Source organism: Ceratotherium simum, chromosome 17, assembly GCF_057802395.1.
Source record: "Ceratotherium simum simum isolate JZ-2026a chromosome 17, ASM5780239v1, whole genome shotgun sequence".
Lineage (NCBI taxonomy): Eukaryota > Metazoa > Chordata > Mammalia > Perissodactyla > Rhinocerotidae > Ceratotherium > Ceratotherium simum.
This window is the reverse complement of record NC_141916.1, coordinates 13,020,776-13,048,526: the sequence shown is the minus strand read 5'-3', so window position 1 is coordinate 13,048,526 and position 27,751 is coordinate 13,020,776. Positions and strand designations below refer to the sequence as shown.

General features: G+C 55.7%; 2 protein-coding genes across 8 annotated transcripts; one reads left to right on the top strand and one right to left on the bottom strand.

The window, feature by feature from the left end:
• Nucleotides 1-646: 646 nt before the first annotated feature.
• TMT1B (thiol methyltransferase 1B) lies at nucleotides 647-2,587 on the top strand. Its single transcript, XM_004429203.3, has 2 exons — nucleotides 647-1,144; nucleotides 2,259-2,587. Exons 1-2 carry the CDS (start codon nucleotides 647-649, stop codon nucleotides 2,493-2,495), a joined length of 735 nt encoding a protein of 244 aa, XP_004429260.1. The 3' UTR covers nucleotides 2,496-2,587.
• Nucleotides 2,588-3,269: 682 nt separating this feature from the next.
• Nucleotides 3,270-22,141, bottom strand: ITGA7 (integrin subunit alpha 7). 7 transcript variants are annotated; one of them, XM_087442270.1, is made up of 26 exons: nucleotides 21,760-22,141; nucleotides 17,403-17,530; nucleotides 17,222-17,301; nucleotides 15,672-16,263; nucleotides 15,373-15,504; nucleotides 14,984-15,103; nucleotides 13,858-14,065; nucleotides 13,538-13,731; nucleotides 13,105-13,193; nucleotides 12,853-12,980; nucleotides 12,607-12,702; nucleotides 12,385-12,446; nucleotides 12,074-12,243; nucleotides 11,494-11,643; nucleotides 10,719-10,834; nucleotides 9,973-10,165; nucleotides 9,809-9,889; nucleotides 9,623-9,702; nucleotides 9,409-9,483; nucleotides 9,167-9,269; nucleotides 8,442-8,618; nucleotides 8,122-8,253; nucleotides 6,178-6,291; nucleotides 5,859-5,957; nucleotides 5,648-5,773; nucleotides 3,270-3,711 (listed from the first exon to the last, which is right to left on the bottom strand). In XM_087442270.1, exons 1-26 carry the CDS (start codon nucleotides 21,963-21,965, stop codon nucleotides 3,481-3,483), a joined length of 3,882 nt encoding a protein of 1,293 aa, XP_087298396.1. In that variant the 5' UTR covers nucleotides 21,966-22,141; the 3' UTR covers nucleotides 3,270-3,480. The 7 variants fall into 7 exon arrangements, with proteins under 7 accessions (XP_087298396.1, XP_014642068.1, XP_087298394.1 ...); XM_014786582.2 differs by having other exon boundaries at nucleotides 16,008-16,263; nucleotides 21,760-22,140; XM_087442268.1 differs by having other exon boundaries at nucleotides 11,500-11,643; nucleotides 21,760-22,057.
• Nucleotides 22,142-27,751: the final 5,610 nt, after the last annotated feature.

Here is a 27,751-nt window from a genome sequence, read left to right as displayed (position 1 = left end):
TTTCTTCTATTTCTGGGGCTCTAAAGCCTTGGATTTGACAATAAACACCAGTCAGTTGAGAAAATGCCTTTCTTTTGGCCAGCAACCTCCCTCCTCTTCTGACCAATCGGGTCGCACCCTGAATGCTCTGTTTGGCTTCCATCTGGGGCAAAGGCATTTTACAGTTTACAAAGCACTGGGGGTGTGCCAGGGGAACCCAAACAGAATTTCAGCTCACAGAACCTGAGCAGAACCTGAGGACAGATTGAGGCCAAGACATGCCCCTTGAGTCAGCTCTGCCCAGCGTTTGGCCCCCATGAAGCTATGATTGGAGACATACGCCCCTTCCCCCTCCCCGCTCCTCTCTGAGATGATCAGCATTCCCCACTGTCCTCAACTGGGCAGAGCGCCCAAAACTCAGGACACACGGGCACCACCTCTTCCTTTGCCCCACGTAAAATTTGTTAAAGAGCCTTGTGGGGCTGTGGGACCTGTACCCTCTGGAGGATTCTATACACACACTACGACCTGACGAAGAGGAAATTGCCAAGTAGGAGACAGGGAACAAAGTCCTATCCCAGGGGGAGGAGAGACTTGTGTCTGCAAGGGCTGGGCAGAGAGAAAAGGCCAGTGCCCCAACGGAAGCGCCTCTCAGAGCCGGTCTGCCATGGACGCCCTGGTCCGACTCCTGCAGCTGCTGGTGCTGCTCCTCACCCTGCCCCTGCACCTGATGGCTCTGCTGGGCTACTGGCAGCCCCTGTGCAAAAGCTACTTCCCCTACCTGATGGTCGTGCTGACTGCCAAGACCAACCGCATGATGGCGAGCAAGAAACGAGAGCTCTTTGGCCAGATAAGGGGACTTACGGGCGCCTCAGGGAAGGTGGCCCTGCTGGAGCTGGGCTGCGGCACTGGTGCCAACTTTGAGTTCTACCCAGCTGGCTGCAGGATCACCTGCCTAGACCCAAACCCCCATTTTGAGAAGTTCCTGACCAAGAGTATGGCTGAGAATAGACATCTCCAATATGAACAGTTTGTGGTGGCTTCCGGAGAGGACATGAAGCAGCTGGCTGACAGCTCCATGGATGTGGTGGTCAGCACCCTGGTGCTGTGCTCTGTGGAGAGCCCGAGGAGGGTCCTGCAGGAGGTCCAGAGAGTGCTGAGGCCGGTGAGCAGAATGGGAAAGGCAGGGGCGTGGGACAGGGAAAGGCGGCATCAGCCCCCCCCAGCGTCCAGGACACCCAGCACGGGGTGGGTGCACTAGCACATGAGACACTCACCCACCCCCACCTGCCGGTGACCAGGGCCTCGGTGGGGCTGGATGGGGTGCTGTGGAAGCACACAGGAGAGACACCTAACACAGTGGAGGGGGCGGGGAGGAGCAAACCCACGGAAGTGATGTTTAAATTGAGATCGGGGGATGAAGCAGATCGTGGAGGGAGTGAGGAAAACAGGAGTGTTCTGGGTAGAGATACTAGTGGAAGTAGAATCTGTAAGATTTGAACTGGGCGTGGAGAGAAAGGAGTTTAGGATTGGTTTCCAGGTTTCTGGCACGAGCAACCGGTGGTGGGAGTGGGGGAGGGTAGAGGAACGTGCCAGTCGCTGAGATGGGAGGAACCCTGTGTTGGACTTGTTGGGTCTGAGATGCCACTGAGACAGCCAGAAGAGAAGCTGTCGAGGCAGTTGGAAGTCCAGATCTGAAAGTCAGAAAAAGACACAGCTTGGAGATACAGATTTGGAAGTCATCAGCTTGTAGCGGGTAAATTCTGAGCCTAGGGGTGCATGAGATCACCCAGGGAGGGAAGAGTGAAGAGAGCCGGAGGCACCCCTGCATCAGTCAGGAGTTGGGTGCGAGGCTTCCCTGGGAAGTTGGCGGAGATGTTGGCTGAGACGTCCGGGATGTATGTGTCTGCTGGGCCTCAGGAGGGAGCTCAGGGCAAGCATCTCCGTCTACAGCGAGATCCTCTCCTGTTTCTCCATCCCCACATCCGTCCGCCCTCAGCTATGATGTCCTTCTGGCCATCCTTAAAGATCTCTCACCAGTCGTCCCCACTCGCTCACAGGAGCTTCTTCACACACGCTTTGAGTGGGAGGGTAGGAGCCCTCCGAGGGAGGCTGCAGAAAAAGTCAGGAGCAGGATGGTTTGCTTCATGAACTGGCAGATTGGCAACTCCCACTTCACCAAGAGGTTTGAGCAGACTTGGTCAGCGCGTGGAGGTGAGGTTAAAGGAAGGTTGTGGAATAGAGCAGATAAGTGACACTAACTCTCTCCTCTCTCTCAGGGAGGAGTGTTCTTTTTCTTGGAGCATGTGGCTGAGCCGCGGGGAAGCTGGGCCTTCCTGTGGCAGCAAGTTTTAGAGCCCACCTGGAAACACATCGGGGATGGCTGCTGCCTCACCAGAGAGACCTGGAAAGACCTTGAGCATGCCCAGTTCTCTGAACTCCAAATGGAACAACACCCGCCTCCCATCAAGTGGTTACCTGTTGGGCCCCACATCATGGGAAAGGCCGTGAAATAACCCTTCTCCAGGTCCTGCCTCCAGTCAGGACAATCCCACCTACTGGCCACATCTACTTTCTACTGAGAGGGATCCAGGCAAAGAGAAGCCATTACCCCCTCCTCCTTCCCACACCTCTCTCTGGGGGACTCTCTAATTTCAACCCTTCCTTCCACAATGAAAAAGCTCTATTCCTACCCTAACCACAGGGAGGAAACAGTTACACTCTGTCATATCCTTAACTGCAAATTCCTGGACTGGGTCTCCCAATTTTTGCCCACCCAACCCCAGGACAGCTCTCCATTCCTTTCCCTTGTTCCCATGGTAAAGTTTCCCCTCCCCTCCTTCTGAGACCACATCACATGCCTCAAGGAACTGATCACAGAAGTCATGATACACGCATCCCTGCCAGGCCCCTGCCCTCCCTCCCACTCCCACTTTTGTCCTGAGCTGGGGGGGTGCAGAGAGAATCAGGCCTCTCCTGGAGACCCCGGGAATGAAGGAGCAGGACTCAGCAAAGAAGTCAGAGGTTTTGTCCCCAAATACTTTTTAATAAATAGACAAAATCCACTAGATTGATGCAGCAAACTAAGGTCAGAGGAGAGGCGACACTAGAGAGGGAAGAGCCCCTGAGTCAGCAATGCAGCCTGCTCCCCAACCCTCTGGGCTAAGGCACTTTCAGGGAGATGGGTCCTTGGGGTCCGGGTATACTGGGTGAATAGGAGAGGGAGGGATACGGGTCCCTTCTCCCCGCCCTTGCATCAGGACATTGCTGTCCTGCTCACCCTACCCCCCGACCCCATCCCTGATTTACCCCCCTCATCTCACAGCATTCTAAGGGGAAGTTTGGGGGTTCTCCTCATGGGGGGAGAGGTCTACGCCCGAGGAAACAGATCCTGCCAAATCCTAATGGGACACCAGAAACTCACTCTACCCTCTTCATCCCAAGGAGCCATCTCTGGGGAAGGGGTGGAGGCAACCCCCAGCCAGGCTGGGACAGAGGAAGCTAGGCGGTGCCTGGCACAGGATGCCCATCAGAGCCCAGTTCAGGGTGCCCATCAGCAGCCAGGATGGGATGTGCATCGGGGCTCTCCCGCCGGGGGCTGCCCCAGTTGTTCCTCAGGATGGTGCCCGTCTTCTCCTCCTTGAACTGCTGTCGGTCTTCCCGAGGGATCTTCACCGCATGGTACTGGGGCACGGTGGCCTCTGGGTATCGCGCCCGCTTGAAGAATCCCACCTGCAAAGACACCAGGCCAGACATCAGGAGCCTGCAGGGCTGAGGTCCCTGGAGCAGATGCCCAGCACAGCAAAGCTCCTTGCCTCCCCCATCCCTGGGACAGAAAGAACCAACTGCAGCAGAAAGGAGATGGGTTGGAGAGCAGCTAGTGCAGTAAGCAGCCCCACAGGTGCCACCATCAGTGCTGGGTCCCCAGGTTCTCATTCACAGCAAGAGAAAGACCAGGAGGGGGCCCAAGGTGCAGGACCAAGGGACATCTCCCTTGGCACCTGGAAGAGGGGGTTGAAGGTGGAACATCAAAACCACTGATCTCAAAGGTTTCCACCCACTCAAGCTTTTTAAGAGACCCAATAGCATCCCCCAGAACACAAACGAGATCTGAGGAAAAATATGGCTTCCTAGACCCCGGCATACTCCGAATGATTCCTCTCAAGCCCCATACGCATACACCCTGTATATTCTGTGTACACTGGACAGCATCCCTCTCGGGGCAGGGTCCTCTCATCCATGAATATGGCGGCCTAGTCTCTCCTTAACTCAAGAGCATGCTGGCCCTTCCATACCAAGGTGGAAATGTGCCCCTTGCACACTCACACTCAGGACTGTCCGAGACTCCTACATGCTCAGACTGCATGGCATCTCCTTGCACATTTGTCTCTGCACGCTCATGCCCATAGAAAAGACATGCACGGCACCTCCCTGCACGTCCACATGCTCACACTCCATGAGCTCACCCAACCCTCTGTGCACGCCCCAGGCTGTGTATACTCACCCTTATAGCAACCTCCACGCCAGTGCCTAAGACTTACACGACCCTCATGCAATCTCATTTCTTCCTTGCACATTCTGGTCCCCTGAATGCTGAGAGCTCTACTGACATTCACACACATACATACCCACATACGCACACACAAATTTGCATACACGCACGCACACACATGCACACACGCAACAATTACCCCACAGTCCCTGGACCCCCAACTTCCATGGCCGAGGGTTGCACGGCCAGACGGGCCCGGCAATAGTTGGTGGGGAAAGACGAACTCTGGCTGCTCCGACGGAAGAAGCCACACTGGGATGTCGAGGGAGGAGGGGAGCAAAAGAGGGTGGAGGATGGGAAGATTGAGGAAGGATGGAGGCCTTTATCTCTGCTCTGTCCCCCTTCCATGGGAGCAGGGAGCAGGGACCCTGGAGCCAGTTTCACAAAGGCATCAATCTACTTAAGACTGGCCAGGTTCCCAACAGTTTGGATGCTGCTCCAGAGGCCTGGTCCACTGATGACTCACATCTGGCAAGGGGTGTGCTTGTCTGTGATCAGTCCAGGGTTGGGGGGGCAGTTCTCCATAGAGCCCCAAGGATGTGCATGGTTCCACATGGCCCGGCTGTGGCGTGTGGCTCAGGGTATGACCTCTGATGATGGATGTGATGGCCTCTACTGACACGTGCATGTGTGTGCTTTTACATGGAGCCCCAGATGCGAACGTGATTCTGTTTACACTGTGTGTACGAGAATGATTCCATGCAGAGCCTGGTAGGTGGAGGTTCCGAGTTCAGTCCTGCAGGCAGTTCCCTGGAGGTAGTCCTCCACGTTGCTGGCCTTCTTGGACAGTTTCCTTCCCAGGGCCACCTGCTCTCAAGCTTTCCCTCCTCGTAACTCCAGCTGCACTTTCTTGACTCAGAGCCTTCTGTCTTGTCCTTGACTACAAGGCTCACCTCTCCTACAGGACTATCAAATCCCTGTGGACAAGATCTGCATCTGACTCATCTCTGCCACGCCTGGGGCCTGATGGAGTCCCTGGTACATGCAGGCTAAGTGCTCAGTGCAGATTTACTGAATAAATGGGTGAGTGGGTGGGTGATAGAACCACAGTAGGAAAGGCCACCTGCCTGCCAGGGAAGCCCAGCCCCCCCCGGCCCCACCCTCCCAAAGGCTCACCTTCCACATGAGCAGCACCAGCAGTGCCAGCACCAGTAGCCCGGCCAGTATAGCCAGGAGGATGACCCACCAGGGGACTCCTTCTGTCACCACAGCCGCCGGGTCCAAGTACACCATCACTGAGGTCTGTGGAGTGAGGGTTGGGGGTCAAGGGCTGGAGCAGCAGGAGAGAAGAGCTCCCCCGCCTCCCATCCCCGGCCCTGCAGCTCACCACCGCCGAGGCATCTCTGAGCAGCAAGTTCTTGACGGAGGATTTCACGGTGATGTTGGCTCGGATGATCACTTCCAGGGACTTCACAGCTGAGTACTCCTAAAGGAGGAAGGAAGGAGACCCTCCTCCTAAATGCCCCCTGCTCCCTCCCTCCCCCCAGCTCCTGACACTGCGAATGGAATGGTGCCCAACACAGAGGTGTTTCTGCCTGTCTTGGGTTAAGTGCGTGCTGCACCTACACAGGGAGGAGGTAGGAGAAGTGCGTCCGGAGGGACAGTTGGGGAGGAGAATGCCCAGCCCAGTGCCCCAGTGCTCTCACCTCCAGGAAGGTACTGTTCCAGAGGCGGCCCCAGACATGCAGCACAGCCGCACGGTCAAAGCTGTAGAGAGGGCAGCTGAACACCAGGCAGTTGGCCGTGCCCCGGGCGCAGTCCTGGGGACCAGGACAGGCAGGGCTCTGAGCCGCTTGGCCCCACCCCACTGGGCCTGCCCGGGCCCCAGCACACTCACAAATGCAGTCACACAGACACAGAGTCTGCCCGGAGCCTTCACTCCATCCCTCCATGAGCCCCCACAACTTGGACCCCCTTTTCCCCTTCATATCTCTTCCCATTTTCCTTACCTGGCCTCAAACTCCCCTCCTGTGGGAAGTCTGCCCAAACTAACCCTGTGGTCCAAAATAGCCACCTACCCCAAATCTGGGCTATTTGGCTTTGAAATGCATGGGGAATAGGGAAGAGGTCTTTTACTTGACAGCAGTAGGCAGAGTAGCCTCCCCAGTCGATGCTCATGTTACCCAATGATGGTCCCATTGATTGTGCACCTACTATCTGCAAGTTACTTATCTCACTTAAGCTTCACAACTGTCTTGCAAGGTACATATTATTATCATCCCCATTTTTCAAATTAGGAAATTAAAGTTCAAAGAGGCCAGGTGACCTGCCTCAGGTCACACAGCCAGCAAAGATGGTGAGTGGTGGAGCAGATATTTGAACCCAGGTCCATATTCAGCAAAGCCGCACTCCAACACTAAGCCAAACTCACTGGAGGAGGAGAAGGCTGCCTCCAGGAGCTGCTGGGGGGACAGAGTGTTCAGGCCCTGCTCCTTCCAGACCTGACCTAAATCCATGTGACCCAATCCCACCTAACGGCCCATTTGCCTAAAAATTATGTTACAGTTATCACACCTCATATACAGAATGGCTTTGAGTGTTTGAATTCTTTGAGTCATCTTTCATTTTGCCACTTTGAGCAATTTAAGAATCCCTGGCCAATTTGTCTAAAAGCAATTTTAAGAAAAAGAATCAATCTCAACGTTCTTAGTAAAAAGGGAGGCCTTTCAGAGGAAATCAGTCGCATGGAGAAGGCAGGACTATCCATATAATCACGCAAGTTCCCACTATCCCCAGGGGCCTTCGTTTTGCCTCATGCCATGCTCTCAGGGGGGCAGGGAAGCTGAGGGCTCCCAGGGGGACAGGGCGACAATGGAGCTCCCTCCAGACAGATGACACCAGAGCTGGCCCAACTGCTTACCTTCCCCTACAGACAATCTCTTTGACTCCTTGCCTCTACTGCCCACCCTTCCACACCTGGGATCCACCTCCTGGCAACCAGGCCACATACCCTCTAACCTGTGTCCCCTCCACACTCACTGCCAGCGCCATCCTAGAAGGGACCAGCATACAGCATGGGCTAATGTGCTCAATAAATCCACTTAAAGAACAAAACTATGTGAAACAAGTAGAAAAAAAGGAGGTAAAAGTGCTCAAAAGGGATAGACTTAATGAATCACATATAATATACTGTCCTTTTAATTATTAGAACTTTAAAAAATTTAGTGTATTTGACGTTGTGAAAATCAAGCAGGTTTCCTTATGCAAATTGGCTTTTTTGTCCTGAAAGAGTTCAAAAGAACAACAAACAGATGTCACAGGTGGATAAGACATGCCACCCCCTATAAAGTGTGATCTGTCATATAAATGTGAGGAGAATCGACTGTGGGGCTATCTCACTGGCTGCAGGGCAAGGGTCCCACTCTGGATTGAGCGCTTGGCGGGTGGGGGGACGTGCGGCATCAGCAGCTGCTTCACGGGTGTGATGTGAACTGCCCTGTCAATTAGCCCCCGGTGTCTGACCATCACACCTCTTGACGGGCCAGCCTCCCTAGACACCCACCACTCTGAAGCTCCACGCTCCTTCCTCTGGCATCCTCTGTCACACCACCACCCTCCTTCTGGCCACCCCACGCTGGCCCTGCCCTCACCAGGGTGATGTTTCTCTTCTTCTCCGCAGAGGACACTGGCCACCAGGACGTGCTGGGCTCTGGCGGCTCACGAGGCTCCGGCTGCTCCGGCCGCTCCAGCTCCCGCCGCCGTCGATCCCTGCTGTCCACGTCCTGGATGTGGCGAGGGGGCCCAGTGAGTGTCCCTCCAAACGCAGCAATCCTGCGATGGCATCTCCTCCCCACCGCTGTCCTCCCGGCCCACCACCCCACACACGCCCCCAGCCTCATGACCTCCTTCCCAAAGTCTAATGCCCTCCACTCTGCTTCAGGGGGCCCCACACACCCTGCCTAAGCCTCACCAGGTGGAGGATGTTGGGCCTAGGGGAACAGAGGCCCTTGTGCCCTGGCCCCTGCCCGCCCTCCAGCTCCACCCGCATGGGGTACAGCAGCCACTTCCCGTTGGCAATCTCGTGGGGCCACATGATGTTGAGGAAGGCAGAGCCCAGGGTGTTGAGAGACTGGCCTTGGTTGGAGACCTGTGGGCACAAGGGAGTGTGGAGGAGGGAGCTTGGCTCTGAGCGGGCCCTAAATCCACAGAGATGGGGGGACAAGGGCTGAGGGGACGGCCTCAGGAAGCATAGTTTCAACAGAGATTCAAGATCCTAGACCCTGCCAGGCACCATTCTCTGTCCACCCCAAACCCAGCAAAACCTGGAGTTGTCACTGGGAGGTGTGGGGAGGCCCAGCCAAGCAAGAGCAGAGTCTGGGGAAAGACATCAGCTTTCCCCTTATGTCCCCATCCCCCAGCTGAGGGCCCCAGCACAAAAGCATCCCTGGCCATCATGGCCTCCCCAGACCAACAGGTGAGATGTCCAGTCAGGGATGACCAGGAACTGGCCGACTGAGGCCCCAGCACAAACACCTGCCCCCAGCCAAGGGCCAGGAGCTGGAGGAGGCCTTGAACTCGCTGGACCACCATGCTGCCATGCGGTAGAAGAGCCCCAGAACTGGGGACATGTCTCGGCCTCTCCTCTGTGCCAAGAAAGGAGGGAGACCGTGAGGGGCCACATACCAGGACACTTACCGTGACCTCATACTTGACCTTGCTGCCCACATCCCGCTCAGACCGCATGGCGCTCTCGCCCTGCACCACGCCAGAGAAGAAGAGCTGCTGAGGAGTGGCCACCCTGGCAAGGAGGGACCAAAACGGGGCTGATGGAGGGCCAGCAGGGTCAGGAGAGCCAGGAGGGCCTGGGTAGAGCCAGGCCTGGGTTTGGGAGTGGCACTGCCCGCCCCTCTGTGGTGGTGCCCACAGGGCTGGCTTACCCTGTGATGGACAGCGGCAGCTCAAGGAAGACGCGGGCTCGGGCAGAGACCGGATGCAGCTCCTGCTCACTGATCCTGGCATGTGGGCAGGGCAGGTGTGGGTAGTGGGCCCAGGCACCACCCCAAGGGGTCAGATGAGGACAGCACAGCCCTTTCCAGGGGGACATCAATCTAATGGCCCCCACCATCACCCCACCCTGGCCCCCAGGCTCACGTGGCCAACAGCAGCTCCACCTCCAGCTCTGTGGTCTCAATGGTGATCCCTGAGGTGCTAAGGATGAGGTAGAAGGTGACCTGGGTCAAGGGTGGAGCAAGATTCGAGTCAGGAAATACTAGGGGCTTGCGGAGGGGTCAGGGGTTAGGGAGCCACTCAGATGTGGATAAGAGCAGATCTGCCAACCTGGGCACCCCTCTTCATGGGGTTCCCCAGCTCACACTCGACATGGGAGGCGTTCTCATTGGACAGGCACAGAGGCTTCTCCTGGAGTGCGGAGAGAAGGAGAGGTCAGCTTGGGCTCCTGGAGTCCCCCCAGAACCCCACCCCACCAGGCCCCAGGTCCTCACCACAGGGTCCAGGGCCCGGACTCCTGAGTAGTGCAGAGAGGCAGGGAGGGTGACCAGGAGCTGAGCTTCGTGGGCATCATCCCCATCAGCCTGGGGCTGGGCTGGGTCCGAGGGCAGATTGGTGACCTTCAGCTCTAGGCCGATGACTGGCTGCCCACTCAGTGCAAACAGGGCTGTTGTCCCATCCACATCCCTGGGGGGTCAGATCCCACTCACTCTAACATCTGACCACCTTCCCCTAGTACACACTGCCTGCCTGCCATCCCTGAGCTCTCCTCCCACCCGGGTCCTCCAAATCTCCTCACGCACACGTCCAAGCCTCAGGTCTTCCCATGCTCGCTCAAGAGAACCAGCCTGGGAGTCAGGGGACCTCCATTCTGGTCCCAGCTCCACCACTTACTCACCGGGGTCAGGAAACTTAACCTCTCTAGGCCTCCATTCTCCATCTATAAAGTGGGACTGATAATAATTCCTACCTCCCAGGGTTGTGAAGACTAAACAGTGAAATGTGTGTAAACTGAATATTTGCACATGGATTGTGAAGGATCATTACTCCTTGCCCGGGAAGTCCCTGTGGCCCCATCACTGACCCTTACCCTGCAGCCCTCTGCATTATCAGCAGGTCCTCCCAGCCTTCCACCCTCCCTCTGCAGGCTCAGCCCCTCTGCCTGGCCCTCCCAGGAGGCTTCCTTCCATCCCCTGAACTCTTGCCTTCCCACCCCACCTGCTCCCTCGCTCCTCCTCACATGGGCAGAGGCTGGAACTCCGTGTCGCTGACCCGGGCACAGAAGTGGGCGTGGACCAGCTGCAGATTGCTCTGGCAGATCTTGTCTTCACCACAGCCTTGCTTCAGGAAGTGGATCTGGGGAGAGATTTGAGGGTCATTCCTGGGGAGCAAACGTGTTGCCAAGGTGTATGGTGGGGTAAAGTATCACAGGATTTAACAACTGGGTTCTCCTCTGAGATCTGTTGCTTCTAACTGTGTGATGTTGAGCTGGTCACTTAACCTCTCTGAGCTGTGTCCTCATCAGTAAAATGATGGGAGTGTTACGAGGCCATGGTAAAGACTAGCAGACTAGTCCACAGCGAGACCCCATTTCCCCAGCCTTCTTTGCATGTAACTGAGTTCCAGGTCTAGAATGTGAAGAGAAGTGAAGAGCACCACTTCCGGGCTGGCCGTGGGAACCATGCAAGGAGCTTCATACTCTCCCTTCCAGCTGACAGGGATAGAGACAACCCAAGGACCCTGGAGGCCACGTTTGAAGATGACAGACCCCCACCAGCCCGGGCCCCTGAATGACTGTTGGAATGGAGGAACACTGTTCCCTCTGACTAGGAACGCTGATCGTTTGGGCCATTTTACATCTGAGGTCTACTTGTTACAGCATCTAGAGATCTGAGGAACTACTAGAGTAACATGTGAAAGAGCTTTGCAAGCCATGAGTGAGTGCCACTAGTGAGAGCCATGATCACTGCCCCTCCCAGCTCCTTTTCCCAGGCTCAACCAGAGCCCACGCTCACGTCTACCCGCTGGGTGCTGGGCTGGTGGGCATTGAGGATGGGGGCCACTGGGGGCAGCCCCTGGCCAGGAGCCTGTCGCCGGAGCCGAGGGGTCTGGAGACTGTAGGACAGGGTCACCACAATGGCCCGAAGCTTGTCTTTGACATTCTCCTGGGAAGGGGAAAGAGAGACGTGGACCGTAGAACACTCCCCAGGTCCCAGCCCTGCCCAAAGCCCCAGCCAGACATAGGACAGATCCTGAAACTTGGCGAGAAGCTTATGGAGCTGAAGGAGAGAGGTGGAGCACTGAGCAAGGAGGAAGGAGAGCCACTGGGGTAGAAAGGGGAGGAGATCCAGGATTTAGGGCTTTGAGGACCAGATGTGAGAAGGGAACCTGCCATCTCCATCTCCAGGGAGTGTAGAACTTGAAGGAGATGCAAGAAGGCAGCAGGTGAGGAGGAGGTCAGCCCACAAGGGAGGCTTCCCAAAAGTCAAGATCTTAGAATGAGGTGTGATGTGTTAGGGAAGAAGCGAAGAGGAATCAAGGAAAAGAGATCGTGCAATGACAATGACCCTCAGAGGCCAAGGGGTCAGTGTTCACCTGTAGCTGGAACATGGTGTCTCCACAGACTCGGTCATGCTGGTGTTTCAGCCACACGGTGCCCGAGGCCTGGTGCTTGGGGTCATCTAGGCCACGGCTCAGGAAGGTCACACGGGGGACCTGGCCCCGGAGCCTGCGGTCTGTGTCCCCGTCTAACACGTAATCCAGGGCTGTGGCATGCGGGGAGAGGAGCCAGTGAGCTGGGGACCTGCTCCAGTCTACCCCTGTCTCCAGGACGGCCTTCTCTCCACCTCAGAGTTACCCACCCTGAAACCCAATGGGGTGGGAGGTGGGAAGGGGACCTGACTCACCCACAATAGGGCTGTAGCTGCTGGGTGCTGCAATGTAGCTGAAACAGACCCTGAGATCCACACTGTGGGGGCAAAGGGCAGCTCCTGAGCCAGCAAGGCTCACGGGCCAAGGCCCCACCTCCACCCTGCCCCATATGCCCCAGCCCCAAACCGGGCAGAGGGAGAACAGGGGGAATCTGGACCCCAGAGCCCACTCCACTCTCCCCCTAGATCCCACCTCACCAGACCGAGTGGCCACCAGCACAGTTGGGCTGTTCTAGGTCGATGGTTCGTGGAGCAATGAAGACCTCATGGGAGACATGGAGGACAGGTCTGGCCCTGGGGAGTGGGGAGTCAAGGGCACAAGAAACTTGAGAACATGAGGCTGGGAAAGAGGGGAGGTGGGCGGACTCTTCAGCACCAGATTTGGCACTGTAGTGGGGCTCATGGCCTCAGGAGGAAGAAGGCAGAGGAGCGGGAGGGGCTCACCTGAAGAGCACGGCCGTGTCGGCCAGGGAACCCACCAGCAGGTCAGGGTAATGGTTCCCATCCACATCCAGGCTGCCGGACAGAGAGTAGCCGAAGCTCTTTATGCCGACAGCCTCGCCCTCCAGCACCTGCAGGACCAGACTGTCAGCTCCCCCCAGCCCATCACCCCCAGGCCTCTGCCTCCCCTGCTTGCTGCTGCCATGCCCCCTTACCCCACCCAACCCATTCCCTCATCCCAACCACTCCCCTCACCTGGGAAGGTTTGACGACAACCCCCAGGCTGCTCCCGTGGTAGATGAAGACTTTCCCATCCCCATCAAAGGGAGCCCCCACGGCGATGTCTGTGGGCATGGGAAAAAGGTGAACAGACTGGGGGGTGACAAGGTCCAAATCCCAGCTTTCCCTCAGTCACTCATTCCATGTCATATGTTTTCTATTTTATTGAGAGGCTACTAAATCCTGGGCACCTTACATACTTCATTTTTAATCCTCTCAGCCACTCTGCAGATACGACTAGCTCAGAAAGGTTGACTACATGCCCAAGGTCACAAAGCTGGTAAATGGATGTGAGCCCAGGTTGCTTCTCTCCCTGAGCCCTCAGAAGACCCCCCTGGACCTCTGAGGCATGTCCCCACCCCTGCCCCTGCCCCTCCCTCCCCTGAGCCTTTCCGGCTCCCCATCACACCTGGGAAGCCATCTTGGTTGAGGTCACCCAAGACAGCCAGGCTGATCCCGAACATAGAGTCAGGGGAGCCGCAGAGCCGGAGAGGGGTGACCTCAGCCCAGTGACCGCCCTGGTTCATGTACACATAGACAGCGCCCCCCAGCTCTTCTTGGCGCTCAAAGAAGTAGGGGGCACCCACTACCAGGTCTGTCCAGCTATGGAGAGAGGGAGACAGTCAGCGGGGATCCTCCCCAGCCAAGGGAGTCAGGAGGAGATGCCAGAGGCCCCTCATACCTCGGGGACCCAGCCTCCCCAGGCTCCGTCCCGTCTCCCACTCTCACCCGTCATTGTTCAGGTCAGCCACAGCCAGCGAGTAGCCAAAGCCGGAGGTCAGGCGCTCCCCGGACAGCATAACTTCAGGCACCAGGCGACTGGCGCTGTCTTTGCGCAGAATGACCACAGCACCCTTGTGGTTGGCACGGGGGGCCCCTGCCACAAAGCTCAGCTCCTCTGCACGCATCAGACCCTTCCCCGAGTCGATGGAGAAACCTGGGTGGGGGTGACTTACCAATTAGCACTTCCCAAAAGACTCAGGAGCCAGAGTGTGTCACAACTGGTGTGTCACAGTGTCACACCCCTACCCTGCCCCTCCTCACAGGTCCAGAGCCAAAAGGTGGAGGTGTCCTCCAAGTTATCATGCCCACAGCTGGACAGCTCTCCCTCCCGCTCCAGGGGCCTGGCAGCCTTCCCACACCCAGAGACTGGAGTTTGGCACAAGAAGCGCCTTGAGGTCTGCCTTAGGGACTGGGGAGGAAAGGGAAAGACAAGGGCTGAGAAGGCCAGATGACTGGCCAGGAGGCTGAGTGCACTGGCAGGAGCTGGACAGGGCACCCCCACACAATGCCCAGGGAACTGCTCTCCCCTCTGCACACCCAGGAGGCCCCAATCCATCCAATGCACCTTCTTTGCCCCCACTCCCACCATCCTGGCAGGGAGAGGAAGTCTTCACATGGATGGCGGGAGACAAGGGGGTGTGGGGAAGAGCTTGATTCACCCAAACATCTCCCAGGCCTTGTTTCATCCTCTTCTGCAGAGGGATGCGATGAGACAATGAGAGGGACTTACCAACATGGCTAGACCTTTCTCCGGCATGTGCCCACCATCCATTCCACAGAGAAAGTCCCCATAGAGGTCTAGCTTCCTTCCTTCCCAGTACAGTCTCAGCCCTGTCCCCCTCATCCCACCTGGTTCTTCTTCCATGGAGACCCCCGTTCACAGCCCCTTAGGCTATCACCCTTGGGGTCTCTTCTTCTTGGCCCTGGTCACTGCGGCCAGCTCTTCTCTGTATTTTGGGCCCAACGTGTGTTTCCCTGGGTGTGTGTTTGACGGGGAGGGGAGGGCAGGAGAGGAGGGGAGGCTAGGCCAAGCCCCCAGGGCCCAGAAGGACGTGGGTGGGAGCTTACAAACCTAAGTAGCTATTCAGGGCCAAGTCTCCGGCTGGTCCTGGGAGCCGGTCAGCAGGGTCCAAAGTTTTATACACCAACTGGTCAGGGTCTGAGCTATCAATGCTGGTCACAAAGAGCAACCCTGCAGGGGCCGGGTGGGGGACACCAGGAAGGGACATCCAGGGGAGGGGCCACAGGGTGTGGAGACAGAGCCGGACAGAAAGGCAAGAAGAAGGTAAAAGAGGACGAGGTGGAGAAAGAAAATGAGAGCGACACAGAGACCACAGAGACAAGAATCAGAGACAGAAAGACAGAGACAGAGACGGAGACGGAAGGAGGGGAGCATGGAGTGGGAGGGCAGGAGAGAGGAGCAGAGGGTTAGAGCAGCTCTGGGCCGGGAGGGGTCCCTACCAAAGTAGCTGTTGGCAGGGACCGGGATGAGGCGGGGGTCCTGCTCCTTCTCACCCCCCGCCTCGTAGGGCCCGTCGTCCAGGTGCGCCAGGTCCGCTGAGCCCTGCGCACAGAGCTCCACCCTGGCGGTGCCTGCAAGGACAGACCTGTTAGTGCCAGGGCGGGGAGCGAGGAGCACCCCTCAGGCTGGACACTGAGTTAGACAGGCACATGGGGACCCCCTCTCCTTTCCAGCCCTATGTCCACCCCCTTCCCAGCGCGAGCTTCCTGGGGTCCCCCAGACTCGGCACCACACTCACCGAGTGTCAGCTCAGCCAGCGGCAGCGTGCAGAGACGGGAATGGGGGTGATGAGGTGTGGGCTGCTGTGTTGGAGCATGCAGGCCCCCGCTGGGTAGGCAGGCCCAGCCGTGCATGTGGGGGCTCGAGCCAGCGTGTTGAGGAACACTCGGCCATTCCAAGGAGAGGGGACACCCCCTCCATGTGTGCGCGAGCGCGATGGGGGTGAAGGCGTGGCAGTGCCCTGAGCTCCCCGGCAGTGAACTTGGGCAAGCTTGGCCACGTGCTGCCCCCAATCCCGTCTCTGAGGTAAGAGGACGTTTTGGTTGCCTCCTCCCCTTCCCAAGAAGTGACTCACCCTTCCAGTTATAGGTTCCTGGGGCCCCAAAGAGGAGGTAGTGGCTGTCGGGGGAGAAGGCAGCGGCTGTGCCCTGCTGGCAGAACCCGAATTGTTCATGGCCCTGGGGGCGCCCCTCACAGAACTTCCACTCCCCGCCATCCAACTCGTCCCTGACGGCCAGGTCCTGGCTCAGCACAAAGCAGCGGCCGATCACATCCCTCGTCTCCAGGATCTGGTCTACGCGCTGCCGCGCCTCATATCGGTGTGCACAGGTCTGCAGGAGGAAGGGGTGAGCGGTCATCCCACTGTGTGGCCAGGGACCTGCCCGAGCCATGTGCCCACACGCAGACATTTGGCAGACACTGGTTTGTGCACGCGCGCGCACGCACACACACACACGCACACACACCTTTGCAGGCATCACTTGAGTGCCACCATCCAGCCCAGTGTTGGGCAGGTATGCACATAACCCACTATCCCGTCTGCATCCATTTCCTAGCCCTGGCAGGAAGAAGCCCTTGTTCCACAGTCTGCCCGGGCACCCACAGGCACAACTAAGCCAGCACACAGAACTTGTGCCTCCTTGATCACACTAAATGTGACCGTCCCCAACATGCCGAGCTTGGTCCTGTCTCTGGACCTTTGTACGTGCCACCACCTCATGTGCAAAGAACTTCCTCCCTCTCTACTCTCCAGGTACCACTCATTCTCGACAGCCTGGCTCAAATCACCCCCACCTGCAGGAGTTCTTCGGACTTTTACAGACTGGGTACTGTGCCACTCACCTAATATTAGCCATATTCTGCCCTGTAGTGACTTGTATAATTGATTGTGTGTTTGTGCATGTTAGTGATGATACAGAGAGAATCAGACACAGAGGAAGAGAGAATGAGAATTTCCATTGCATGCAGTAGCCTATTTGAGGCATGGGCCAGGTCCGTCCCTGTCTGTATACATCTTCTCTCAGTAACGAGCACAACGCCTGATGCTTAAAAGGCTCTCAGTGAGAGTTGGCAAATGGCTAGATGGATGAATGTTTAGATGGTTTTAAATTTATAAGGACACGAACCATGTCTTACCCTTTTTTATATCTCCCTGAGGGCCTAGGAATCAGACCATCATACCACATGCCCAACCTGTAAAGACATCTATGGACATGCACACGCCATACACTCAAGCGTGCACACACACACACACCACTCTTGCATACAGTCACAAAAAGCGGTACTCACGACGATCTTGCCCCCAGGCCCCTGGCTCCGAACACTGACTCCCAACCACTGGTTCTCCTTGCTCTCCTTCTGCACATCGGCTGGAGGCAGGACACTGGGAATCAGGGGAGGGAAGAGGAGGCCAAGTCCTCTCCTCCCCTCCTCATGTGCTCCCCCCACTCCACCCCCACAGGGCCCGCACCTCCCCGGTCGATGTCCACTCTGTAGCAGTCAGTCTCCTCCAGGCTCAGAGGGCAAGCGAAGAGGCCTCCAGTGCGATTCGCTTGCTGCCCAGGCAGAGCCAGGGCCTGGGGAGCGCCCACCAGCAGCCTGCATGATGGGGCAGGGGCAGGAGTTAGCGGCCAGAGGGCTCCACCTCCCCAGAGCTGCCCAGGCCCAACCCCTCAGTACCAAGCAGACTGCTGAAGGACTAAGAGGGCCAAAAGTCAGTTTTCCCAAGTCCCAAGGGCAAATTAGTATACTTGGCCATGCAATCATCACATTACGTCTGCACATACTATCTGGATGAGGGACCAGCAAGCACAGTCGATACACACACACACACACACACACACACACACACACACACGCCAACTCAAGCAGCCTGGCCAGCACTGCTAGTTTGAAAGAATCGCCTGTCCCCAGCACCTGCTCCTGACCAGGCCTTCCCTCCCCACCCCCTGGCCCCATCCCTGAGCTCTGCCCTCCTCTCCCACCCCGGTCCAGTTGAAAACCTCCCAGAAATGCCAAGAATGCTGGGAGCAAAGGCAACAGGGGCCCAGACTGGCACCACGAGATGGCCCAGGGACCAGCATCAGAGGCCAAGCAAGAGGTCAGATATAGGCATGCCTCCCCCACCCCCTCATCAGCGACCCACCAAAGACACACCCCGCCCCCAGCAACCCTGCCAGCCCAGGACTGTGTCATCACTCCGGCTGGCATGGTGGTGGGGGAAAGTTTCTCATTCTCTCTCCAATCCTACCCCCATCTCCTGAATCCCCTTCCCCATCCTTCCTTCTCCTCCCACAGCCATGATTTTCCCCATTCTGCCCACCCCCGCCTGCCCCCACCCAGTCTTCTCTCCTCCCTCCCCCTCAGAAGCTTTCCCAGCTACAACTTTCTTGGCAGGACAATTTTCCATGATCACAGCCAAGGCTTCTTCCCCGGGGGAGGACTGTGCTGGGAATGGAGGCTGCCAGGTCCCCTGGGGCTGAACCCCCAGGCCAGGAGGGAAGGAGGGGTGAGGCGAGGTGATGGGCACCCAGCTGGCCCCAAGGATCCTCACAGAAGGAGAGACTCAAAAGCGGCAGCAGGACAAACCTCGAGGCCTCTCTCCCACACTCTCTTCCTCCCTCTCCCTTGCTGTGGAGCGAGGCCCAAAGCTGTGGGGGGCCGCACTGCAGACAGGCACCTGTGCCAGTTCTGATTGGGCAGGAGGAGGGGAGGGCACAGAGCCACTCTCCCTTCCCACAACTCCTCCTCATCTCTTAGCAGCTGTCATCCCTCATCAGAGCCAATGTCAAGAGGCGGGGGGTGGGGAGTGGCAGGGAAGAGGGCATACATTTGACACCATTCGCTAACAACCGCTTACTGAGAACCTATCAGCTGCTGAGCCTGCGTCAGGCACTGGTGAGACAGGGAAGTGATATTGATTCAGCACCTGCTATGGGTCAGGCCCCAGGCTAGATGCCAGGATGCGGGGAACGTTTACCACTCTCCACTGATGGCCAGGCACCAGGCTAGGCAAGTTACATGCGTTATCTCACTTAATCTTCACAATGATCCTCTGTAAGGCTTCTTTTCTTGGCTTTCAGAAGAGGTAACTCACTCAGAGACATTAAGTAGTATGCTGGAATTCAAATCCACATCTGCCTGACTCCAGTACCCATGCCTTCTCCACCACACCCAACAACCGGCCATCTCCAGAACAGTGAGACCACTCCAGAAAACGAAGAGGAGGAAGGGGAGGGGAGGGTACCCCGGAGCAGAAAAAGAAACTGGGTGGCATGGCCAACTCAGACAAGTCCACAGTGCCCCCACGTCCAGACACAGAAATGGCCATCTCTCAGAGGACCGGGCCTGTCTTATTCATCCTTGTGCTTGCCCCATAGGAGGCATCTGGATGCCTTTGCTGAACCCACACTTTATGTGGACTCACAGAGATGCCCAGTGCCTCAGCTGGTCAGCGCATAGCTAAGCACGGGGAAAAGCTAACAGTAAGTGTTCGATGCTCGCATCTCCCCTGGAGGTCAAGATTAGAGGGTAAGCAGGAGGAGAGGCGTCCACATGGAGGAAAGAAGCTGAACGCAGAGATACGCCCAGCCCCATTCTTGGTGGAGAACAGACCATCCTCCTGGAACAAAAGCTCCCCACAGGCAGCCTCTCCAGTCCCTCTACCTCTGCCCCAGCCACACATTCTTTCCTGGCTTCATCCCACAATCCCCAGCCACCCCAGGCCTCTGGACAGAACAGTAGCCACAGCTGCAGCTACAGCAGAGAGCAAAGCAAAAACCTGTTGGCAGCTGGGGGCAGAGGGACCCCTGGGAGCCTGGCTAAGCGGAGGTGAAGGAGTCATCCACTACCCCTGCACCTCTCAATTCTCCACACGCTCCAGGGCTCCGACCCAAGTCCAGCCTCTCTGACTCTCTCAGTCTGGGTGGCCCTCTGGGGAGGGTGCTTGGCCTGAAGGCTGGCTCAGCCTGGGGGTGCTCTAGCCAAGCCTTTGGATCCAGGCTCGCTGTAAGGACCTAAAGCTATTCTCCAGCTCTGTGGCTCGCGGTATAGGAATAATAGTACTAACACTTGCAGAGCACTCACTATGGGCTTTGAGCTATTCTAAGGGTTTTACCTATACTACATTAAGAACTTTTAATCCCCACAACAACTCAGTATGGTAGTACTATTGTTTATCTCCATTTTATAGTTGAAGGACATAAATGAGGCTGAAACCACAGAGCAAAGAAGGTTAGACTTCAAAGTCTCATCCGGGGGCAAGACTGAAAGACATCAAAACAGGTGAGGTCTTGCAATCAGTAAGCGCTGAGGAAGGCAACCTGCAGCTTGAAAGCTAGGGACTGAGCAAGGCACCTGGACCCTCACGTGCCACCAGGCAGCAGAGTGCCCCCTGCTGCAGCAAAAGGGGGTTAGGCAGTCAGGCCCCTCTGGGAATGCCCCCAGCTTGGCTCTGGGAGACAGAATCAGGGGCCACCTTCAGAGAAGAGGGGGAAATAACAAGAGACCAAGCTATTAAAAATAACCTAGAATTTGCCTGGAAATAGCTCGGAGAGTTCAGCATGTCCTAAAAAGGCCTCCAGTCCTGGAACTCTGGCGGACGGTGGAAGGAAGGAGGGAGGGAGACAGAGATGAGGGAGTAAGCGAGTAGAAGGCTGAAGAAGAGATGAAGTCAGTTGCTTTTTACCTCTCCCAAAGCTGGGGTACCACTCACCCTGCTCCCTAATGACGGGGATAATGGAAGAAGAAAGATTAGAGCTAGCCCCTGCTCCCTGAGTGCGGGAAGAGAAATGAGCTCTGTCCCTACCCTCTGCCCCAGGCAACTGCAGCGGGGAGAAGACAGTCTCTGTGGACAGCATTGATCCCAGTAATGGACACTTAGTGTGGCTTAGGCACCGGCCTAGGAGAGAGAAGCCCCCTGGCAGGAGGGGGTGGGATGCTTTCTTCCCCTTGTCTCTCTTTCTAAAACTGTACATGTAGCTGGAGCCAATGGTACAGGAAGCATGACAGTTACAGACCCCGCACACAAGTGCGTCCATCTCCCATGGATCCTGAACTGATTAGAAAATCACTAGAACTGTCCTCTGCCCCTCACTCCTCCCTGCCTTCCCCCAGTGCTGAGATTCCTGGAGCTGGAAATTTCCTGAGGAGGAAGAAGGGGAACCGCCTGGCCAGCATCCTTCCTGGATCTCTTTCACTGCTGCTGCTGCTGCTGCAACTTCTGGGGTCTCTGTTCTGTTTTTCACTCTCTATCACACCACCTGGTCTGGCAGGTTGCCAGACCCTCCCAGGTGGGTTCCCAACCCTGCTGTGATCTTGAGCACAAGAATGGCAGGTCTCTCCCGGCCTCCAGTGTCCTGCCGCCCTCATCCCATGCCATGACAATGCTCTGGCAGGAAGTTATTTCTGGAGTCTACCCTCCATCCCTCTCATGGCACCTTCCACCTCTCTGTCCTCTCCCTCTCCTCCTGCATAAGCAGAGACAAAATGCTCAGTGGCCCCCCTGAGGGAATTCAGCCCTCTGAAGAAGGAGGGGAGCCACAGATCCTGGGACCAGAGCAAGGGTACCAGCTTGAGGGGAAAGGCAAACGGAGACAGTTCCCTGCCCAGACAAGAACCTTGCTCTCCAGCTCATCCCCAAAACAAGACCCTGGGTCTCAGGGCCTGAGGGTGCGCCTCCAGACCCAAGACAGACCAGGCAAGGCTGGGGTGTGGGATATCTGTGGACAGCCTGAGTCTTGATGGGGTTAGAAGATCCAGAGATAACGTAGGGGTGGGGGGGATCTGTGGCTTGGGTTCGGGGACTCTGGGCGGGTGCGGTGACTCACCAGCTCTGGGGTCGGGGCTGCAACTGCCGGTGCAAAGCCACGGAGAAGCCGAAGAGGCTACCCGGCTCGCCCTCCTTGCGCAAGGCGCCCATCACGTCCAGATTGAAGGCGACAGCCCCTGGGGAGAGCAGTCCGGCGAGCAGGGAGCCAAGAAGGTAACAAATCCCGGGGGCCCCCCAAGGATCGCGGCCCGGAGTCCCGGCCATGGGGCGAACACCGCGCGCGCTCCCCAAGAGCGCAAGGAAACTCGCTCGCGCCCGCAGGTCTCCCCAGGCGGGTCTCCGGTCTCGAGTCTCGCTGTCTTTCGGGTGTTTCAGGGGTCTCCCAATCTTTCGCCTCGCCGCCCCTCCGCCGCCGCTCCGCCGCCGCAGCGCCCGCCAGGACGACTGCAGCAGCCGCAGGCCGGGCGTCCACTCCGGCTCCCGCCTCCGCCCCCGGGGCCGCCCCGCCCCGCCCCGCCCCGCCCCGCGCTCCCGGCAGGTGGAGGCCGCCGGCGTCGCAAAGGGATGCCCGGCCGGCGGCTCTGGGCGGGAACCGGCCTCGCTCCCGCCGCCCCCACCTGCACCCTCCTCCCCATCCCCCAACTCGTGCCCAAGCCCGCGGGTCGGAATAGGGAGGGACAGAGAAGTCCAGACAGAAAGGGGCCAAAAAAGAGAAAAGAGAGAGATGAAAAGTGGATGAGGCTAAAGGACAGTCTGGGAAGAGACAGGCAGACAAAAAGAGAGAAGATGAAAGGGAAGCGGTCTCGGCCCGGGTCCGGGAGGTCGCTTGGTGCTCCCTTCTCCCCATGTGGTCACATACAACATCCCACAGTCTGCTCGAATCAAACCACTTCCCACCCGGTCCCATCCCACCCCCCAGAGCCCGGCTGTGACACGGCTGTGCTAGCCACGTGGTCAGCCTTCAGGGGAGCAGAGGACAGCCAGAGGCAAGAGAGGGAAAAACCAGCAGGTCTGGGGAGGGGAGCAAAGGAGGCAGGTAGAAGGGAAACAGAAAGAGAAAGAGATGGAGAAGGAAGGGCAAGAATTGGTCCACGAGGGATGGAGTGAAGGGAGCGAACAAGAAAAGGATTGAGGGTGACACAGGAAGAGGAGGTTAAGCTAGGAAAAAAGTAGGGTGTCACCGAAGGGCAAAGACGAAAGAGATTGGACCCAAGAGGCAGAGGGATGGGAAGGACGGCTGCAGCTCCAGGGCCCTTCCCAGCACTGTGCATTTCCCACTCGCCAAAGGGGAGAGGGGGAGGGGCGGAGTCCCGGGCTGACCGGGGCAGTATCTGGGTGCGGCTTTGGCTTCGCAGGGATCTCTACAGGGACTCGCGGGCCTGTCCCTCTTCCTCTCCCTTCCCCCCGGGCTGAGACAGAAACAAAGGGAGGGGGCATATTTTCCAACTCTCTGCTATTTATAACTCCAATCCAGAAATGGGGCCAGGAGGAGAGATAGGAAATAATTTGGCACAACTGGAACCCCCGCGTGCTCCCACCTCTTCTTCCTGGTTCTCTGTCTTACTGGGCGTTGGTCTTGTGTGTATCCATCCATCTTTCCCTTCTCTCTCTCACTATCTGGTTTTGTCTCATCCCAAACTCTATTTTTGTTCCCCTTCTTGTCTCTGTCACTAGGAGTCTTTCTCAGACTATTTCTCAATGTCTCTAACGTTGTCTCTGCCCCTCAAACACCATCATATTAAGATTCTCTCTCTTCTCCCTCCCTTTCTTAAAAGCCCCAACATGTGTCCTACCTAATTCCTCTTCCCATGTTCCTTTGTCTCTCTTACTTTTTTGTCCAGGATTATACTTTAACAAACAAACAGGTAGGCTCTCTCTCTGCTGACCCTGGGACCATCCTTGCCCTGGGTAAGTTCCTGTACATTTGAAGGTTTGGGCCTCCCTCCTGCAACGCTACACCTGTAGACATCCCCTCCCGGGGCCTAGAGCCCCTCTAATCAGGTGTGATCAAAGAAATACATGTGCTGCCAGCAGCCTGGCACCAGAATCCTACTTCTGTTATCCCGCAGATATGCCTTCTCCATCCCTTTCCTATCTCCCAGCCCCAGACAATAGAGAAGAGCTGTATGAGAACAAAGTAGTAAAATTAGGATAGAAGTTGGGACTCCTCATTCTCAGCCCAGACCTCCACCCAGAGCCAAAACGCCTTTAGAGCCCCAGCTGCCTTCCTCTCTGCACCTGCAGCTTCTGCCTCCCTCCATCTCCACTCCACTGGCTCCTGCTAAATCCAAGGCTGAAATCAGATGCCAAGAATCTGCTCCTGACCTCCTCTGCCCAAATATTTGAGAAGTCACCTCACCCGCCACAGGAGGAAGGAGCAGGAAAGAAGAGAGAGAGAGGCTGCCCAAAATTAGCCAGGCTATAAATAGTGGGGCAAGGGGGGCAGGGAACGTGCAAGAGCCCTAGACCAGCCTAGTAAGTTTAGACACATAGATTTTTCCCTGAAAGAGAAGTGAGACCAGGTTGTTGGGGTGGAGAGAAATACTGTAGGTGAAGGGGGGAACGAAGAAGCTAGAGCAATCCAGAGAATGGAGGAAGCTCATCATTAGAATAAACGACCTGCCAGAGAACTTCTTGTATTCGAATCAAGAGTTTGGGAATTTATTAAATTAAAGCCAATGCTGATACTGTACAATTCCACTCACATAACATTCTCAAAGTGACAAAACTATAGAGAAGAAGAACAGATTAGTGATTGCCAGGGGACAAGGATGGGGGGGTGTGAGTGTAAAGGACAGCACAGGGAGTTCCTCCGTGGTCATGAAGAGCTCTGTGTCTTGATTTTGGTGGTGGTTATTTGAATCTATACATGGGAAAAAACTGCATAGAGCTACGCACACACGCACACACATACACACACACACACAAATGAATGCATGTAAAACAATGGTGAAAATTGAATAAGGCCTGTAGGCTAGTTAACAGTGCTGTACCTCTGTCACCTTCCTGGTTTTAATATTGTGCTACAGTTCTACAAGCTGTCACCACTGGGGGAAGCTGGGTGAAGGGTACACAGGACTTCATGTACTATTTTTGCAACTTCCTGAGTCTATAACTATTTCAAAATAATTTCAAAACATTTTAAAAACTGATAAATGTCCAAACCCAGCAAAGACTTTGGCCCTTGTCTGAGTGGAAGTCAAGGCTTTCTCCAGCCCCTTCCCCCTCCAACAACCTTCTTCCCCTCCATCTGGGAGCCCTATTTTTCAGCTCCCCCAGAGCACACATTTTCCAGCTGCTGTCTCTAGCTTACAAGCAAACGCTTCCAGAACACACACTGCAGCATTAACTTCTCCCTCCACCTCATCTGGCAGCAGAACCTTGGAGCATATGTCCCAGGGTCAGCCTCTTCCTCCCCAACACACACAACATGAGGACTTTCTCACCCCACCCACCTCTCCAGCACTGGAATCCTCCTGCCTGTCTCTGAATTCTGGCTGTAGCCAAAGCTCGAACTATGGGAGTGGCTGGGAAAGAAAGAATATAGACGTGATTGAGAGGAGACATTGGGGAAATGACTTGACTGCTCTGGTCTCTGAGGATCCAAGGGAAACCTTTGCATCTTGGGGAGAAGGACTGAGAGGTCACTTCCCACAGGGAACCATTTAAACTGTCTTGAGGGCCCCTTTTCTTTGAGCACTGGCTTCAGGCCAACATTTAGAACTTGGCCACACCACCAATGGCCCCCCCTCTTGAAGTCCAGCCAGATTTCCCTGTGTGAGAAGCCTTCTCCACTCACTCCACATCCTCCCTCAGTCCTCACCCAACCTCTAACTCAGCAGCTTCCGGCCCTAATGTTCGGCCTAGCCAATCAATTTGGAGCTTGGTAATTAAAGCTAACTCTGAAAGAGACCTCAAAAGAACAGGGAAATAAGTGGAGAAAAGGAGCGTGGAGTTGTATTCATTCAAAGGAAGAATAATCTGGGTGGGAAATTGTAAAGAGAAGCGGGCAGAAAGAGATTTCAAATTTCAAGAGTCATTCTCCAGATATGCATGCAGCTGTGTCGGTCTCTACCAGAGGCAGGTGGAGCTGAGCTTCAACCGCAGCAGAAACTGAGGTTAGACAGAGAGCAACAAGGGCCCAGAAAAGGAGCAGATGGAGGATGACTCTGGAGAGACCAGCTGGCGTCCCCAGATACAGGTTCCCACGTCCTCTGCCCAGCTCTAGGGCAAAGGAATAGCCAGCGTGTGGGAGAAGAGGGTGGAGCTGATGTCTGCAGCCTCCTGGCATCTCTATACTGATTGTGAAAATGTCAGGTGGCTGTGCCAAGGGGGTGAGGGTAACACAAGATGGGCCTGACAGTCTCCCTGAATCAGCCTGATCTTAACATTCACAGGCTCACAGCAGAAACCCCCAACACCAACCCCCCTCATTAGCCCCTGCCCTCTGTTTCACATCCCTCAAGTCACTATCCTCTGGCACCACTTCCAACCCCGCCCTTCTCTCCCAGGCCCCACAGCTCTGGGAGTGAGGCACCAGGCATCTTCCAATCTGCCTCTATTCTGCTTGCTCACTGCAGTTGGAAGCTGGAGCTAGTGGGGTGGGGACTGGGCCAGGCTGCCCTGCGATGCTCTCACTCTTCTCGCTTCTATTGATCATCCCCTCTCTGGAGCGAAGCCTCTTCCCAAACACTCCTCCCCTGCCAGGATTCCCATCAACTGATGCCCCACAAGCTGGAAGGGCACAGCGACAAGAGACAGGGCTCCTCTCCTGGGGTCCCTCCCACGGTCTCTGCAGTATAGTACAGTGGTTACACTCAGGCTCTGGAGTCAGATGGCCTGGCTTTGTATCCCAGCTCTACCACTTATGAGCTCTATTACTTAACGCTCTGCACCTCAGATTCTTCATCTACAAATTGGGGATGACAATAATAATACATCAGAGGATTCTGATGGGATTAAAAATTCGAGGGATTAAAAGGATTAATACATGTAAAGTGCTTGGCCCATGGTAAGTACTCAGGAAATATTGGAAAAAGAAGTTATAATACACACACAAGCATAGACACATACGTACACAGTATACAACATTTTTATTCAGAATCTTTATTTTGGCACTTAACGTTCTGCTTTATGCTGCCACTCAACCATTTCACTCATTAATCCTCTGATGGTTGCACATCTCCCAGGATTTATGATGCTACTCTGTAGAGAGCTGAATGAATCCATCAGTTATCCACAACTCTTTCTCAGAAAATTCAAGAATGTTTTATTCTAACTCAACCAGCACCCATTTCTCCTCCCCCTACACAATGAAATCAGTTTTCACCTATGCAGCTGAATCACAAAATGAGAGAATGCCAAAGTTGGAAATAGCCTTACTTATGGTTTAGTCCAGTAATTCTCAACCTCAGATGCACATCAGATTCACCTGGACAACTTTTTAAAAAATACTTATGCCTGGGCTCCACCCCTCAGAGATCTAATTAGTCTGGGGCCAAGGCGTTTTTTAAAACTTCCCCAGATAATTCTAAGGTTTAGCCAGGGTTGAGAACCACTGATTTAATCCAATCCCTTATTCTCCTAAGGAGAAAACCAAAATCCAGAATGGGTAAGCAACTTGCCCAAAGTCACCCAGCATGTTAGTGCGTGGTGCACCAGAGAGTTGTCGCAATAGCAAAAATATGTTGATGATGTTTATAATTTTTTCCTTGTTGGAGTTAATCCCAGAAGCATTTTTCTTTCGTTCAGAGAGGGGTTATATAATTTACCTTTTACTTTGGCAGCGGCACTTGCTCTTCTGGTAAGACTGAAATGGGTTCGCATTCCCTGACCACAAAAGGACAGAGATGGAATTGTACATTCACCACACACAGTCAGCCAAATTAGCAAAGCTATCTAGGAGGCCGCTTGAAGTGCCTAAAATGCTTCTTCTCAACAATGATCACCCAGAGCGGAGGGACCTTGGCGGGAAGGCGAGAAGAGAGAGGGCTGGAAAAGAGAGAAAGGCTTTCCCTCCCCGAAGGAGGGAGCTGAAAATCAACTGAGAA

Coding starts and splice junctions, on each gene's coding strand:
- ITGA7 (XM_087442270.1), bottom strand. CDS start 21,965: ATGGCCGGGACTCCGGGCCGCGATCCTTGGGGGGCCCCCGGGATTTGT. Junction 9,703..9,808: donor CCATGAAGAGGGGTGCCCAG/GTTGGCAGATCT, acceptor CCCTTGACCCAG/GTCACCTTCTACCTCATCCT. Junction 5,958..6,177: donor GGAACAGTACCTTCCTGGAG/GTGAGAGCACTG, acceptor TTCCTCCTTTAG/GAGTACTCAGCTGTGAAGTC.
- TMT1B (XM_004429203.3), top strand. CDS start 647: ATGGACGCCCTGGTCCGACTCCTGCAGCTGCTGGTGCTGCTCCTCACC. Junction 1,145..2,258: donor TCCAGAGAGTGCTGAGGCCG/GTGAGCAGAATG, acceptor CCTCTCTCTCAG/GGAGGAGTGTTCTTTTTCTT.